This window comes from Eptesicus fuscus, chromosome 10 (genome assembly GCF_027574615.1).
Source record: "Eptesicus fuscus isolate TK198812 chromosome 10, DD_ASM_mEF_20220401, whole genome shotgun sequence".
Taxonomy (NCBI): Eukaryota; Metazoa; Chordata; class Mammalia; order Chiroptera; family Vespertilionidae; genus Eptesicus; species Eptesicus fuscus.
This window is the reverse complement of record NC_072482.1, coordinates 94,254,998-94,272,158: the sequence shown is the minus strand read 5'-3', so window position 1 is coordinate 94,272,158 and position 17,161 is coordinate 94,254,998. Positions and strand designations below refer to the sequence as shown.

The 17,161-nt window shown below is 52.4% G+C and overlaps 1 protein-coding gene across 1 annotated transcript in view; it reads right to left on the bottom strand.

The window, feature by feature from the left end:
* FNDC1 (fibronectin type III domain containing 1) overlaps positions 1-17,161 on the bottom strand; it is a 67,480-nt gene that overhangs the window by 47,782 nt on the left and 2,537 nt on the right. Inside the window, exon 2 of the mRNA XM_054721740.1 lies at positions 978-1,172. Coding sequence (XP_054577715.1) covers positions 978-1,172 — 195 coding nt within the window. The remainder of the gene's footprint in view (positions 1-977; positions 1,173-17,161) is intronic.

Sequence of the window (17,161 nt, the reverse complement as noted above, 5' to 3'; positions counted from 1 at the left end):
GTCTCTCCATTTGCATGCTTTCCTTCTCGGCGGCAACCATAACAACCCAAGCTTTGAGCAAGCAAATGCGAGCCTGCACTTGCCTTTGGTCCAGTAGACCCTCCACTTAACCCACAGTTGGACTCTGTGGGGCCGGAGGGATGTGGGAGAGATTCAGAGGAATGTATGGAACCAGGAGGAAGGAATCTGACCTCCTGCCTCCCTCTATGCACCTCCTGCCCCGATGCCCAGAAAGCCTAATGTTGTAGCTCAGAGCGGAGAAGGAACGTGTGGCAGGCTGTGGCCAGGAAACTGGGGAGCACTGTTCATTCCGATCCTCTGGAGGAAGGCGGCAAAACGCTAATGTGGCTCGGGGACACCTGCATGTCACAGATGCTGACTTCCTCAGGGTGCATCTTGGGGATGGGCCATGAGGTGACTGGAGAGTAAATGGAGTTGCAGGCCCCTGGGACCAAAAGGGCCGAAGACAGAGGACCCCCAGGAGGCAACCCAAAGCTCACGTTCAAAACCGTCTACACCTGCACTTGCACAATGTACCTGGGCAAACTTTAAAATGCTCCAAACTTCCAGAATGAATTGCACGGGGAGAAATTTAACACCTTTGAACAGATGTGGCTAAGCACACACACCTTTACCGGGACGTGTCACCGGAGAAATCCCTGATTGTAAAATGGCTCATAACTGAGAAATCTCCAGATTAGTTGTCCAGTAGTCAAGTGTCCACGAGACAAAAAAGCACTTTCAGAAAACTAAGAATTGTTTCCGGCCTCAATGGGGAGAGAGGCCCAGGAACACTAGAGTTCAAGTGTAGGGCGGGAAGGCCCATGGCAGGAAGAAGGCCGTTACGCAACAGATTCATGCGCTTGGCTTCCCGTTCCCAAGGAGCCACGTGAGCCTGGCCACACCCTGGCTCACAGGAACCGGGAACAAGGTGCACCGTTAGCTCTGACTGGGAACAAGACCGGAGGGTCACTTACCCACATCCTCAATAAGGAAGGACTGCGTCTCCGCATTCACCTTGATGTACTTAAGGCTTTTCAGTGACTTCCCGTAGGCAATGTTGTAATGCTCCACGGGCCTACTGGTGGCATCTTTGGGTGGGTCCCACGTGACTTTCAGGCCCATTTTAGTGGACAGCAGTTTCACGTGCCTTGGCTTCAGTGGGTGGTCAGCTATGCAAACAGCGCAACTATCAACTGACGGGAATGGCAGGCGGGGGAAAGGAACTTTCCAATGTTCTCTGAATTGTTAGCAAGACAGCGGATGGCTTTTACTCTGATCCTTTAGACTTTAAGCGCGGGCATGTTTGGACATTGTTACAGTATGACAGCAACGCAAACATACCAAACCCACAAGCTTTGAAGTGTTTCTGGATGACTGTGGGTGGTAAGTTTAAACCAGAGTGAAACAAACCGAAATCAACCCTAGGCCTTCTCCGCTGGCTTATGTTGCCTGGCTGGTGCGAGAATACCGAATTGGTCATTTGACCTCTTCCCCAGAGGCATTCATATATTCAGTGACTTCTTATAGCTAATAAGTATGTTGCATGGGGCCGTGACACAGCCTTTGCAGCGCCTCTGAGGAGAAAGACAGGAGCTCCTGACCGGGAAGCTAACTAAGTGTTTCCTGTTTTGTCACAGAAGAAAACCAAGTTATTAACAAGGACATTACATTTTTATCTTCAATTGTGAGGTTCTAAAAAAATTTTTTCTTAATGTTTAAAAATTAGCCAAAATGAAACACAGTATGTAAGTGATGTTGCAATGCCACATAACATAAATAGATGGTAAAAATTCACACAACAGTCAAATTTGGGGCAAACCGGGATCTGAAACTGATTATTCAATGATGAAAGGCATTGTCAGGGGGTGGAGAGGGAGTAAAAAAAAGAAAGAAAGCCAGAACCCGTTAAACTTAGTAACATTAAGGAAAATGAATGTGGACACTCGTGGAAGGAGAAAGGGGAGGGAGGGTGTGGTGATGACACACAGGGTGGTTAGTACGGGGTTTAATTCTGCACGGACGTCCTGCCCAGGGCACCTACGGCTGATGCTATGCCCGTCGGGTACCCTTCCCACAACTGCCGGCCCCTCTAGAGTGAAGCATGTGGAAACGGAGAGCACTCCTGCGGCCTCCCTGCAGAGAAACTCAAGGAATGAAAAAGAATGAAAGAAAAAAGTTATGAAAATGATTTCAAAGCATCAGAGACAGAAAGTGCCGCGTTGGAGCCGAAAGCGCGGGTGGAATCCACGTGCGGTCCCCCCAGCCTCAGCAGGAGCTCCTGGGGCCGCGATGGGGGAGGCGCGGGCGGTGGGGGAGGCTCAGGCGAGGAAACCACCTGTCGGGAAGGGTGAGGGAGACCAGGGGGACAGCAGCGGGGTTTCTGGGCACAGCAGGTGAGCTCCACGGCTACTCTCTATTCGCTCTCGCGGACCTTCCCGGCCCATGAGGACCTGCAGGGTTTTCTCTGCCGGAGAACAGGGGTGCCCCTTCCTCGGGTCCCTGTGTCTCCCCTGAGGCTCCCTAAGAACTCCACCTCCTCTGCCCCTGTCGCCTACCTTGTTCTAGTTGCCATCAATCCCTATTTCCCGAGACAGCAGACATCGCTCCAGGATTCCGAGGCTCCACACCGACCCAAAGACAGCGGCGACAAAGCAAGTCTCCGAAACCACAGAGCGACTCTCCCAGGGGAGGAAATGAGTGAATGCACGAGCAACGCTTTCCTGACGGTTCAGCTTCCAATCTCCCGAAGAAGCTGTGGCCCACACTCTGCAGTGAGGGGGGACCCCCGCCTCCCATGTTTTCCACGGGGCAAGTGTGATCCAATCTGCGCACAGCGGCCTGGGCCTGAGAACCATCTACTCTTATCACTGACACCGGAACAGACACCCTGTAAATACTAGGGCACTCAGCGTTCTCCCCGCAATGCTTTGCATCTCTCCTGGGACACGACACAGAATAACTTCTAACTCACACAAGAACCCACGCTGTCATGGCTGCATGAGCCCGGCGTCAGGAGACGCAACATCTCACCCGCTGCAATGAGATGAACTCAGGAGGAGGGCAAGGAGCAGACGCCGCCAAAGCCTGATGTCTGTCAGTTATTCTGCTTCCCCGCCCATCTCCATGTGTGTCCACAAATGAGTTTGTTTGTTCTCCTGCTTTTATTTTTTTTATGTTTTTTAATCCTCACCCGAGGATATTTTTTCCATTATTTTTTTTTTTTTTTAGAGAGACTGGAGGGGAGGGAGAAAGGAGGAAGAGATAGAGAAACATCGATGTGAGAGAGATACATCGACTGGTTGCCTCCCACATGCACCCCGACTGGGCCAGGGATGGAGCCCACAACCAAGGTACTTGCCCTTGACAAGAATCAAACCCGAGACCCTTCAGTCCTTGGGCCAACGCTCTAACTACTGAGCAACTGGCTGTTCTCTGACCAGTGATCAAGTGCCATCAAGCAACATCTTAATTCAGTATGTGGCTACACCAGCATTCAAACATATTTTTAAAAAGCCGGATGGTGTAAAACTAAGTACGTAAAAATGGGCGCGTGAAAGACAGGAAAGGGGTCTTCCTGAGTGCCTCCCGCCTAACCTTACATTGCGGGAGGTGCTCACAGCACAGCAACTGCGAGGAGCTGTTGGTCCCTCGGGCTGCAGGTGAGGAGCGCAGGGCCTGCAGCAGGGAGGTGAGCGCTGCCCCGAGCCACGCGCTGCACCAGGCAGGAGCCGAGGCCAACGCTGCTTTGCCCAACTCCCACAGCTCACAGTCCTCCCGACTCTGTCCCTGCTCATAAAGGACCAGTGACCACACTCCCTGAATATGAATTAATCTAGGAAGCCACTGCTCTCCTAGAGCCAACTGGGAAACCCATGGCTGTGTGAGCCATTTCCTCCACCGTCTACCCCAGCTTCCCCCTCCACTCTCCTCTCCGGGGGGCACTCCTGCACCCCCCCTAGTTGCCTCCCCTGTGCTGGTGTCCTCACCCCTCCTCTCTGGAATACATGGAGTACGTGACTCGTGCCCTCTCGGGTATCTGCATCCTTACAGCAAAACCTCAGCACGAGGCATGTCTTCCCAACATAAGCATTTGAGGCCTTACACAGGGACCCAGTGAAGGCTGATTTTTGAACACAGAGGCCTTTGGGAGACCCTGAAATCATACCTTCGGGGCAACCTTGGGGTCAGTCTCCTTATAAGTTCTAAATGTAGGTTCTCTGAGGTCCTTAGGCCAATAAAGCCCCACACCTCCTCTCGCCATAACCCCAACACCCACAGACGGGGCCAAGTAAAAAGACACTGCAGTGACTTGTGTAAGAGGTGCTTGCATTCCTCGGCTTCCCAGTGACTTTGATATTTAAGTTTGATATCATGATTGATGCTTCCTAGTAACGGTCATCGTTGCCATACGCAGAGAGGACTGGACAAGAAGAGGAAGGGCCAATGTGCATGAACTTGGATTCCGAAAGCTAATTCTTGGGGCTAGAAGCATGACAATACGTTCTACTCAGAGTCATACTGTGTAGGCCTCGTGACCTCATCCCCTAAATGTGAAGTGAAGGCATAAGGAGATGAAGGCATAAGGGGCTGCGGGCTGCAGGCTGGATTCTGTGTTACAGGATCCACACTCTGGGAGCTAAAGGTGAACTATGACAACGTGGTCCCTTACTATGCTCACGTGTGCTCAGAAACTTACAACAGACCACCTTCTCTGCTGGACAAACGAAGCCCATGACCTTCTGAACAGTGTTCAGCATTCTCATCCTTAACGGGTACAATCTGCAAAGCTCTGTTCCCATGAACAGCCTCTCTACAGATAAAAAGGACAAACCCGAAGTCAGTGCCCCAGGAATTAAAGGCCCAAGAGAGATCACTGGTTCCTCACAGAGCCCACATGACAGGTTAGGGCCCTGGCAAGCGGTGTTTTCACCTCCACGGGATGGAAAGTGAGGAAATGAGCTTCAGCTGCAGCCAATGGATTTGGGGTGAAGTAAAAAGAATTTCCTGTCCGTGTCCTTCCCCGCCTTTCCCCACCCAAGGCTGTCTTTGATGGGGACAGGTGCCGAGGTGCTCCAGACAGAAGGAGGAAACCACTGGGTCTGCTGTGGCTCAGGCCATTTCATCCCATGACAGAGGCATTGCTATGCTTCATACAAGTGACCTTTATCCACATTCAACAATATTTTGCCAGGTGCCGAGTGGCAAGATGATATTCTGGTGACCTTTCTGATACCTGGCAACTGCCACGCGAGACGGCTGCATGCCACGGCTCCCAGGAGGCCTCTGCCGGTCTGTTGGGGAACGGGACATGAGGGTGCAGCCAGCGCCTGGTTTTCACTCTGACCCAGCTCCACACTCCAGGTCTTAGCCACGCAGGCCACTTTGGTTCAAGGTCGAAGTGTGGGTCTGCGTCTATGCCAGGATGGAAACCAAGATTCCAGTAGCTCTGCAACATCTGTCCCCAGAGGGTCCTCAGCTGCTGCAGAGCGGCCTCAAGGGGTCCTCCAAGGCTGACAGCCTCTCAGAAGCCTGAGTCCAGAGCTAGGTCCCCAGGGCCAGCCTGGCCTGACCAATATCTTCATGGCCCATGCATCATGGTAGACAGGGGCACATACCTCACCTGCCCCTCCCTCATCTTTACACTCTGGCATCTCTCTTGGCACCCAGTATGCCCACATATCTGGTACTCACGTAAAATGCTGATGGACTCAAGGAAAAAATGTTAGGAGGGTTTAGACTGATGAGGTCAATGGAGGGTCTCCAACCCAAACACCTCCAAGGACCAGAAAGATCAAGCAGATGAGTGAAGACATATCAAGGCATGTACACTCCATCGAGAGGCATGATCTCGGTTTTTAGGCACCTTTGACAAATACCTCATGGAGGGGACGGACTGAGGGATGAGGACAGATGGACGTTTCCTAATATCCCAGCAGGCTGTGCCCTCACACCCCTAGGCATGACCGTCAACCTGAGGTCATGTCGTGGCTTCCCTTCAGAGCGAGGACCAGGACCACCTGCCTCTCCTTCCGGGGCCTCCCCAGTACTAAGCACTGACCCGCCAAGTATCTTCCTGAGTGGGGGTTCCCCTCCCCGCGCCCCCAGTTTCAAAAATGAGAAAGACTCATTCTTTAGCCAACTCCAAAGCCAAGTTGACATCTAGGCAGAAAATCCATTCCTGGCCTGTCCCATTCCAATCCCAAATTTTGCCCAGCTCATGCCGTCCACAACAGCCCACCAGAGTTTCAGCAAGGAGTTGAGATCACAGCACAGAGAAATCCAATAATACAATAGCAGCCACAGAGCAACGTCCTCGTTTCAACAGAAGTCCCTCCCATGACAGAATTCCCAGGTATGTTTCAAGTCCGAGGGTGAAGCCTACTCGGTCTTATGGCTTCATTTCAATCTAAAGAAATTAACGTCTACATTTCTTTCCTCTCAAATGGATTCTGTTTCTCCTCAGCCAGAGAAGACCCATTGAACTGCCCAGATGGGGTCTGGGTTCTCTCAGCAAACCCGGTCTCCACCACCTTTGCCTGGACTTGGTGTTGAAGCTTCAGGATTGCCTGGAGTAAAATAACTGAATCCATAGCCTCCCACTCGCCTAAATTCTTACAGCCCGAGATGCTAGAGTCTCTGTGAGGCAGCGAATCCAACATGTGATGTGTGCAGGACACATCCTAGCTTCATCTACCAGCAAAGCCCTGGTTCGAGGCATCCCCGGGGCCCACTCAACCCCTGCACTTTCCAACACGCAGCTCCAAAGCCAAGAAACTCTGGGATTTAGATTAGTTCAGCTTGGGTTTTTGCCACTCAAAGTCAGACCCTAACGGACAAAGAGACTATTAATCAAGATCTTCTATGAAAGTCGAAAATAACATTTTGAAGCAACCCCGGCAGCCAATACGTTTGGTCCCAAAAGGCTGCCAGTGCCGACACACCCAAAGAACCGAAGGCACGAGCCAGCCCAGCGGGGACGGCTGCCATTCCCAGCCGAGCGCCCGGGCAGCCCACCCAGGCTACCATCGCTCGGGAGCAGGAAAAGCCAGCCTCGGTTAAGAAGAAAACCCCCGAAGGAATGTTAAGGGCTTTTGAAATAAGCTAGACCCTTAAAACCCCAAAAATTCAAAAATCATTTAAGTATTCCAAGGATTGCTCTTTAATGCAACAAACCCTCGTGTTTATGTAAGTCTCCCTGCTTCATCTTTGTTTGAAATTCTAGTTTTACTTTCCACTGGAAACCGCCAAATACTTCCCAGACCCTGAAATGAAGAAAACACAAATCTCAGTGAAACCGTGAGTGTTTGACCAAAAATCCAGTCAGTCGGCCAGGAAAGGTCGGGATGTGCTAACATCGCAGGACAGCTCAGGGATAGGCATCAACGTGACCTTCAACTTTGAGACGGATTCCGAGGAGAGGTGGGAAAATCCAGCTATTGTCCATAAGACACCAGACAGCTCAGGAAAAGTCCAAAATGTAGGCCAGCCACAAGGTTGGCAACATGTGGGCAAAACACTGAAATGACTGCGTTTTAAATAATTTTTCAAATGGATGTTGGGATCGTATTTGCCAAATAATTATGACCCTTCCCTTAAAAAAAGAAAGAAGGAAAAGAACAGAAAGTAGAGGTTGTTTTGCAACCTGGTGGAAGAGCCTGATCCCAGTGAAATGTACAGCTGTGAGCTGGGGGGCTGCTCGGGGAGACGGGCTGAGGACAGATAATGCCTCCGCTGGCCTTTCTCAGGACGCCTGGGGCTCAGGGGAAGTTTTCCTCAGTTGGCGTGGCTCTCTCGGGGTAACAGAATAAAGAATGAAACCAAAATCTAGGTCTTTGGAGGCTTTAAACTTAAAAACCACTCCAGGGAGCTGAAAGAGCTTTGCAAACAGGACCTGTGACCCCACCACGGGAGGCCCCACAGCACGGTCCTCCCATCAGAGATGCACACCAAGGCCAGCAGCTGGCCCGGTCTCTTGGGGAGCCGGGGCGCAGGGCTCTCCAGACTTTACCCCTAGTCCACAGTCCTCAAAACCCAATTCATCGCCCCGTGTCACGGTGACTGACTGGATTCTACCCCCATGCCCCGTGTGCTGTCCTGTTTACCTGGTGAGGGGGTAAGCCAGTGCAGTGAGAACCTAGAAGATGTCAATGCCCCAGGCTGCTGGGTGTGGCTGGGTACCAGTCCCTCACTGCCCTCAGCGCTTCCTGCTGAACAGAGCTGCCAGCTGTGCCCTGCCCACCTCTGCCACGGCCTCCTCGAAACCTGAGTTCCGTGGTTGTTTCCCACCCTCAGGCCTTCTCCAGTATTTTGCTAACAACAAAGCATCATTTATTCTCACTAAAAGGCCAAATTAGCATGCATACATGCCAATGTGCTTAAAAGGGCCTTGCCGGCCACTGAATACAATGGTGATCACATCTTTCCCCACCAGCTCAAAGAAGCCAAATGGTAGAGCCATCAAAATCTCCCAGTCGTTAAGTGCAGCTTGTCTGAATCCATTTCTATTCTCGCCAGACTGCCAGCGCCACCGCCACCCTCCTCCGCCACCCTCCTCGGTCTCTGTGAGTGTCTCCACCTTGAAGAGTCTCAGGGGCCACGCGTCACAGAAAGAGGTGGGCCTTGCCCTTGGCTTCAGTAAACTGCTCTCCCTGGTGCTGCTCACAAGCTGGCCCTGCCCAAGGCCCCCAGGCACCCTGGAGGCACGTGGGAACCTCCCAAGGAAAGAGCCCTGATGGAGCCCCGGCAGCACTTTCTCTCCTCTCCCCTTCTCCTCAGGAATTGGCCCCAACCTCCCACCCAAGGCACCCTCGACGCAGCCGCCATCCTGTGATGCTGGTAAACAAAGGCTGTGGTTCAAATGCCATACTGTTACCTGAAGGGGAATGGCTCCTTATGGACAACGTTTGCTCAGAATGTTCTAGATTCTAGGTTATTTGTATTTGGGGAAAACAGGTGAAGAGAGAAAGTCCAAATATTTGTTAATATAGTTTACCTCACATTATTCCCCTTCTTTATCTTTTCTATCTCCACCCTCCCCCCAACATGGGAAAGATCCACAAAGCAGAAAAACACAAACATGGAAAATAAAATGAAGCAGCAAGAAATTCTGGTTCAAAATAACAGTGGAAAAACTGAAATCAAATTCTCAGGCCCAAAGGTTACTCTAAAAACGAATCTGCCTTCCTCCTCAAGATGTTTTCTGAGACAATTAAAGTTAAGTTTTTTATTGGTCTCTTTAGTCAAGTTTACCAACTGATTTATGACAGTTTAGCAGCTTGCTTTGAATTCAGACACTGCCCTGGTAGACACTGTGGGTGGGTACCCCAGAGCCATCCCCAGCTTCTTCTTCTTCCCTTGCCTTCTTCTACAAGAAGCACCCTCCGCATCCCTTGCAGCTAGGGGTGGCCGTGTGATCAATTCCAGCCAATGACACCTCTGAGGAAGTGACTGCTGCTGCCACTACCAGGAAAGCATGATAAAGGGGTCAGGATCTGCTGTCACGTGCTTTTGGCCTTTTCTCTCTTCCTCCTTTCCCCGCTCTGGGATGTCAGCATGATACCTGGACGTGCAGCAGCCATCTTGGAACATGAAGTGACGAGTCTGAGAGGGATGACCTGGCCCGGGATGCAGGAGCGGGAAAATGGGAAGGTCCGGAGTCCCTGACAGCCTCTGCTCCCCGGCTTATTGGTGAGTGAGAGAAGCCATCCCCTGACCTGTTCGGCCACCGTTATTAAGACATTGTGTTCTCAGCAGCTCCGTCCATTGCCACCTGGTGTCACCATCTTTGAATCCATAAAATCGAGTCACCGCTCTTCTTGATTTCTAAGTGCAAGCTGCTTTGTTTTAACTTGAATTTCTTTCTGCGTGCTGTTTCTAAGGGGTTTGGTTTTGACAATGTCAGTGCTTTCTTTGTTGCTATGCCATGGACTTGAGTAAGTACATCTGTCCAGAGAAGGATGCGGCCAGAAATTAGAGCGAGTTTCACCAGCAGAGCTGGAGGAACCTCATCATTAGGATTTAAGGTTTTTAAGCACTTGGCCATTTTATTCAGGAACCAATGTAAGCAAAAGCTACTGTTCCAAAGAAAAAACAAGGGTGTTTCCCATGTAAGTCATGAGCTTCCTGAATGGTTTAGGGCAGTGGTCGGCAAACTCATTTGTCAACAGAGCCAAATATCAACAGCACAACGACTGAAATTTCTTTTGAGAGCCAAATTTTTTAAACTTCTTCTAACGCCACTTCTTCAAAATAGACTCGCCCAGGCCGTGGTATTTTGTGGAAGAGCCACACTCAAGGGGCCAAAGAGCTGCATGTAGCTCGCGAGCCGCAGTTTGCCGACCACGGGTTTAGGGAAATGAAATTGGAGGAACTCCACAGATATATTTATTTATAACGACGATGAGGAAACAAGGGCCCCTGAAGAGAAGATGCCTCTGGTGGGCAGGGAATGACGCGCTGCTGTTGAGCGTCAGAGACCTGCACACAGAAGCCGGTCCTTCCCAGCTTTTGGGGATCTTTTGCACATTCTCCAAATTCAACTGCAGCTGAGCAATCGTTTCTTCAAGAACTACCATTGCCTGCTGGTCCGGCTTACACTCAGCCTGCTTATAAACTGCTTGACATGCCCGCCAAAAAAAACTCCCGAAAAATTCATTCCTTTTCCCAAAATGTGAAAGTCATTGTCTAACTATGTTAAACGCTTGGGCATTACTGTCGTTAAAATCACACTCCTCCTCCCCAGAAAGCTCCCTGAGAAACAGCCTTAGACAGCAGGCCAAGCCAGTGTTGTGGCGAGGTAGGTATGACACAGTAAACGAAGCAGACGTGGCCAGAAGCCACAGGCAGATGCTTCAGTTGCCTGTCCATCAGGAAGGAATAGGAGGAGATGGGGGCGGGGCAGAAAGTGGCATTTAAAGCAGCGGGGCCAGGGCATCTGCCAGCGGAGGCAGCGTGGCGGCTTCCCCCGCGTAAGAAGTCAGAGGGTCAGGCCTCTGTGGGAGAACGAGGCTGCTCCTCGCACCCGCTACAAGTCTCAGCTGGAGGAGAAAATCTGGAAAGAAAGGCAGAAATATTACTGAAAAGGAAAAAAAAAAAAAGGCATAGGTCAGTCAACATCCAAGTGCGCCCTCCAGGCAAAGCCCTCAGACAAATGTGGGTTCTCTCGCTGACCTTGGAACTATGGGTCCCTGTGTGAAGCCTCCAGGGCTGAGCACTGGCCACACTCGCCACCGTGATGCCGTTATCCGGCCACGTGGGTCCCAGTGTCTTTATTAAGTGTGTGTGGCCTGTGCTCCCAGCGGGGCAGTGGGTCGCCCACAGCAGCTCCGAGTTGATGGCCATCGCTCACGTTATGGATGAAGGCTCTCGCCAGGCCTGAGCTGCGGACGGGCCCGCTGGATGTGCGTGGACTCTGGGACTTGGGCTGACAGTGCGGCCCACGTTGTCCCACCCAGGGACTCGCCCAGCGCCGGGAGCCGGTGAACCCCTTCACCCACGCACGGGGAGAATGCTGGCTGGCATTCCACCTGTGATGGGTGAATTGTGCCCCCCCCCCCAAAGGATACGCTGCCAGGACCTGGGGATGGGGTTTTATAAGGTGTCAGCAAGTTAAGATGACCTCATGCTTGATTAGGGGTGGCCTTAATCCACCAGGACCAGAGCTCTTAAGACACGGGGAGAGCCGGTGGGAGGCATGCGGGATCGCTGCGTGATTTCTTACAATTGCATGTGAATCTTCAACTATCTCATAAACTTTTAAAACCATTTTTAAAATAGCCTTCTATAGTTATGGGGACGTAAAAGCGCTGGCCCGTGTGCCCGGCAGAAAGGAGTGCACCACGGTGGGCGCCTGATAGATGGCCACGTCAAGCTTCCTTGAAACTGAGCCCCAGTGAACGCAGTAAGCCCGGGGCTCACAGGGCCCCGCGGCCCTTGCCTGGCCCGGAGGGGGTCCCTCCTCTCACGCTCCTGGGAGGCCACACCCGACCATTCGGGCCTCCGGCCTCCCTCAGCCTGCCCAGCCCCGGGGATCCTGGCCACGGGCGACTGACTGTCCATGGAGTTTCCTCTCCAGACCAGCTTGGCGTCATCTCAAGTTAGGAGCCACAGATACACACTCTGGTCACACTGTTCACTGCGATGCTAACTAGTTCCAGCCTCAGGGCTGGCGCTAGGGCACCCACTGCCCACCCTTCTTCCGAGAGCAGCACAGCCTCGTCCCCGTCTGGGTCTGCGGGCTCTAACCAGCCACCTGTCCGCGACGAAATGGCTTCTGAACCTTGAGAGGAGTCGATGCTTAGCGGGCCGTCAGAGCGGAGCGTCTCTCTCCAGCTGTAAACACCTGCATCCGTTCTACCCACTGCTTTCCTCTCTGAGCCAGTGCCTTAGCACGTGGGGTTTTAGCAACTCCTACAGCTACACAGCTCTTCCCCTTACAAACCATGTGGAATTCTGTCCACAGGCCCCCTGGACTAACTGCTCAGCTCTCTTTAACTATACAGTCTGCCCACGTGCCCGCCTCGAGTGCATGGCACACCCAGCACCCTGGGACCCGCTCCAAATGGGGCCTTTCTGGAACACGTGAGCCATTTCAGATAGGGCTGAAGGTGAAGACCGTCACGTGGTCCATATTGTAATGAAGAACCCCCCAAAGCCCAGGTGAATAAGAAGATATGACAGAGCCCGCAGCGCCATGCTCAGAGGCACCATCGCCCCTCTGGCCTGCCTCCAGCGCCCTCCTCCGCTCAGCTGCCATGCGGCTCCCACGGGGGGCGGGGAGGGGGGCAGGGGGGCCCGCACTGCGGACACTCCCCCGATGGCCATGCTTGCTTTGGATTATGGCCAAACTCCAGGACCTTCCTGAGCTGGTGGTTGCTGACCCTCCAACCCTGAATGCCACTGTAACCCCGGGGCCACCTTGCCGGAGCCACTGCTAACACTCCTGTTTCCTCAAACATGTCACGCAGCTTCTGGCTTCTGTGCCTTCCCACAGGCAACGTGGTTGTTCCTCCCCCTGAAATGCCCTTCCTTGCCTTCCTGCTCTAACTAATGCCCGGCCGCTGTCAAGACCCAGCTCCGGACAGGAGACCCAGGAGGGAATGTGAGTCATCCATGCAGCTCTCGGGGGTTTTGCTAGTTATAAACCTGCCTTGGGATTTGCATCACTCCCCCAGATACAAAAAGAATCCACGGAGGGTGGAGGGGGGATATGGCACGAGACCGATTCATCAAAACTCGCTCAAAACTGTCATTCCTGCCCAGAGGCGGTCGCACCCCTCGGGTGGCCCTGGTCCCTCCTCCGACCACCAGCGGCTGCAGCTTTGGCAGGAACCTGCTGACCAGCGTGAGGTTTAGGCTTCGAATTCTTTCTCACCAATGGTCAGCGGGAAATGAATAACAAGTGGCAACCTTGAAAAAAAAGACAGACACCAGGGGAAAACCAAAGCAGATAACTGAATGTTTGACCTAATTCTCCTCAATGTAGCAAGCCACAGCTCCTGGGGTCAGCGGGCGGTGGGAAGGCCGCCGGAAGGCCAGGAGCGCCCTCTGAGGGCCGAGGGGCGCAAGCGCCGCCTTGCCTGAGCCAAGAAGACAGGAGCTAGGACAAAATGTGGTAGAAAATCTGTCTTCCACATGATGTCACCTACCACTCAGTGGCACAAAAATGCCACATTCAAAACTTCTAAATTTTAACCCTCTGCACTATACTGGGGAATGTTTCTTAGTAATAACACAACTCCCCAAATTTGAATTAATTCATATTCCTTGTAACTAAAACAAGGACAACTTCTAAAAGGAAAAGAGAATGTTTGCTCATATGCATAATCAATACCTCTAGCACATGTCTACTAAATTAGTAAAAGGAAGAAGGAAGCAACATGCCTCCCAGCCCCAGCCACCCAGTCCTCCCCTGAGGCACCCCGCTCCGTTTCTGGTGTGTCCTAACATAAATATTCTTATTAACAAGGAAGTACTTGTACACATATGTTATTTTATCACCTACATTTGTATGCCTTTAAATACCCCCTCTATATTTTCTCACTAAAATAAAAGCTCCTGGTTTAATTGTCGCTCAAGAAATCTCCAATTTGCCCAAGGAGCGGTGAAAAGAAGTCTGCTCCCCAACCAGCACAGGTGATGGGTTTCCCTTTGAAACCCTGCCACAGCAGAATAATGGCCCCCAAAGACGGCCTGGCCGCCTCTCTGTAACCTGTGAACATGTGGCCTCCCGGGGCAAAAGGGACTTCGCGGTGTGATTAAATTAAAGGTCTGGAGACGGGGAGATTGTCCCCGGGTCCAATGTAATCACAAGGGTCCTTGTACACGGAAGAGCAGACAGGAAGGTGGGAAACCTATGACTATAAGGAGAGTGATTGCCGGCAGGGCTCAGAGTGGGGGCACATGGCACCTCTAGAAGCTGGGAGGGGGGCGCTGGCTTCTGCCCTGGAGCCTGCAGAAGGAGCACAGCCCTTGCTGTTAGCCCACGAGACCCTTCGAGCTTCTAAGATGATACATTTGTTTGGTTTGAAGCCACCAAGTTTGTGGTAATTTGTTGCAACAGCAATAGAAAGTAATGCAACCTGCCACTCCCCTGCCTGCGTTCAGGGAATGGGCCTTTATGACTGAAATAAAGAGATGAATGGTCTTGGGAGGATGTATTGATAATGCTCTGGAACCGTCTGGTGGTGTCTTTCCAGGGACATGAATTGTCTCTCTCCAAGCCTGGCACAACCTCTAATTCCACAGTCATGAGCCGTGTGCTCAGCTGATGAGTAAAGCAGGTCTCTCACGTGCGTGGGCTCCAGGGCACAGGTCCCAGGGAAGGTGTGCTCACCCCTCCTCTCGAAGAAAAAAGAGCAGACGGAGGAGGGGCCCGCTGCAGAGCTGGAGGCAGGCTGGCCACAGGAGAGCCCCTGAGGCCTCCACAGACATCGCTTGGGCTAGTGGAGACTGACTCACCGGCCGGGGCCACGCAGCGGGTGAATGAGAGCCCGAGGCTCCGGCCCGGGCGTGCGGCTGCTGAGCCTACTTCCTGCCTATAAGCCAGTGGGCATCAAACTTTCTGTTCTCAGAGCCCTCCTGCTCCTAAACAAAGTCGGATCTTACAGAGGCTGTCCACGTGGGCTTTATCTACCGATAACACTGACCAGAAATTAACACTAGGAAGAGGTTAAACTCTGTGTTGATTTATTTTTAAAATAGCAATAGTAAACCGTTACATGTTGACATAAAAACACTGTATTAGGAATGCCCTCGGCGGTCCCGGATCTGTCTCCTGCCTCAACAGTGTTTGGACGGAACAGGCCCAGGGACGCCCCTTCTCCGGCCGCCGGCCACCCTCAGCCTCTGAGACCAGCCAACACAGTTTTCTGTTTTGTTTTGTTTGTTTGTTTGTTTGTTTACCTTACTTCTCATTGCTGAACCACCATGAGCTCCCAAATTTGTCAGAATTCTCCCACCGAGGTGGAGGCTGCCGTCAACCGCCCGGCCAGCCTGCCCCCGCGGGCCTCCCACACCCCCCTCTCTCTGGGCTTCTATTCCCAGCCCCCCACCAGGATGCTGTGGCTCTCCAGGGCGGGGCCACTTCTTCCCAGCAAGGGCGCCCAGGTCTCATGAGATGCAAAACGGGGTGGCCGAGTTCTCTTCCAGGACACGCTGACGCCTCCCGAGATGAATGGGCAGAACTCAGGGCGCCATGGAGACGGCCCTGGCCTTGGAGAGGGACCTGACCCAGGCCCTTTGGGAGCTGCAGGCCCTCATCTCTGGGACTTCCTGGAGAACCACTTCCGGGGTGAGGAGGTGAAACTCATCAAGGAGATGGGCGACACCTGACTCACCTCCGCAGGCTGCCGGCCCCCAGGCTGGGCTGGGCGAGGATCTCCTCGAAAGGCTCACCCTCCAGCACGACCAGGAGCCTGTGGCGCCCAGAGGCCTTGGAGGGGCCCCTCTGCATCCCCTGGAGTCTGGCTTTTGCCTGAGCCTCTCCCCGAAACCACTGGCCATTCTTTTAACCACCCTGGAGCCCTCTCCCAGGCATTGGACCAAATGAAACAGTAAAGCTTTTTGCAGAAAAGAACAACTATCTTATGAAAAAATAACTGCTTTCTAAACCAAAAGGAAATAGTGAGCAGAGATTGTGCATTTTGGCAAATCTCTAATAGAAGACGGCAGGACCTCTGTCCACTATCCCTCCAGTCCACCGCAGCCTGCTGTTTTGGGGGAAGCATCTGAAAAAAAATCTAGCCTCACAGCGATACGTAGTTGGAAAAGCACTGTAACAGCCTTATGGGTTATTCTGGAAAAATCTTTGCTACTACCCCAAAACTCATCAAGTAGAACTTTCTTCAAGGTTAGTTGCAATGTGGGCTCTGGAACCATATAAAGAAAATGCTTACATTTGGTCACATTAGAAGTCCTTTGGGCTCCTGAGTTTCGGACGGACTGTTGAGGCAGGCAGGCTTGGTAACACCGTGGTAACACCAGGTTCGCTTGGCTATGCAGATCAACTACAAGCTGACATGCTTTCTAACAGTATCTCAACGTCACACCCATTGATACCGCCGCGGACCTTGCTAGAAAAGGTGTTAAGTATTAAAAAGCTCCTAAATGAATGATGTTGGAGATGGCAACTCTAATTTCCACTGGAAAGCTCGGATGCTGCCCCTGGCAAGACACCCCAGCAGTTGTGTCCCTGCAGTGCAGGCCCCCCTTCATTCACTTCTGAGGAGCTGTCTGCGGAGACTCCCGTCAGAAAAGCTGGATGGTCTGCGGTCATTCTTTCTGGTGAGGGTGGTGTTCTTGGGGGCGCAGCTACTTCCGGTCACAGCTCACACCACCGCGCCGGTGCTGGTCCGGGATTCCCGCCCAACGCGGTTTCAGCAGAAGCGTTTTGTGTGCCTTTCCTCCCTCTTCACACAGAATAGCAAGGGCAGAGACTGGGCCAAATTCACAGTTCTTACTGTTGCACCGAGGACATTCTTAACTGAAACTGGCGTATCTTCCCTCAACTTCAGAGGCTGGACACGCCATGACTACCAGTTCATTGTGGTGCCAACGCCTGGATTCGCGCTAAAGCGCCGCGGTCTTACCCACCAGGCCCGTGCGCCTTCCCGGCAAATGCAGCGGAAAAGGCAGGCGTGTCTTAGCATCACTTTGAAAA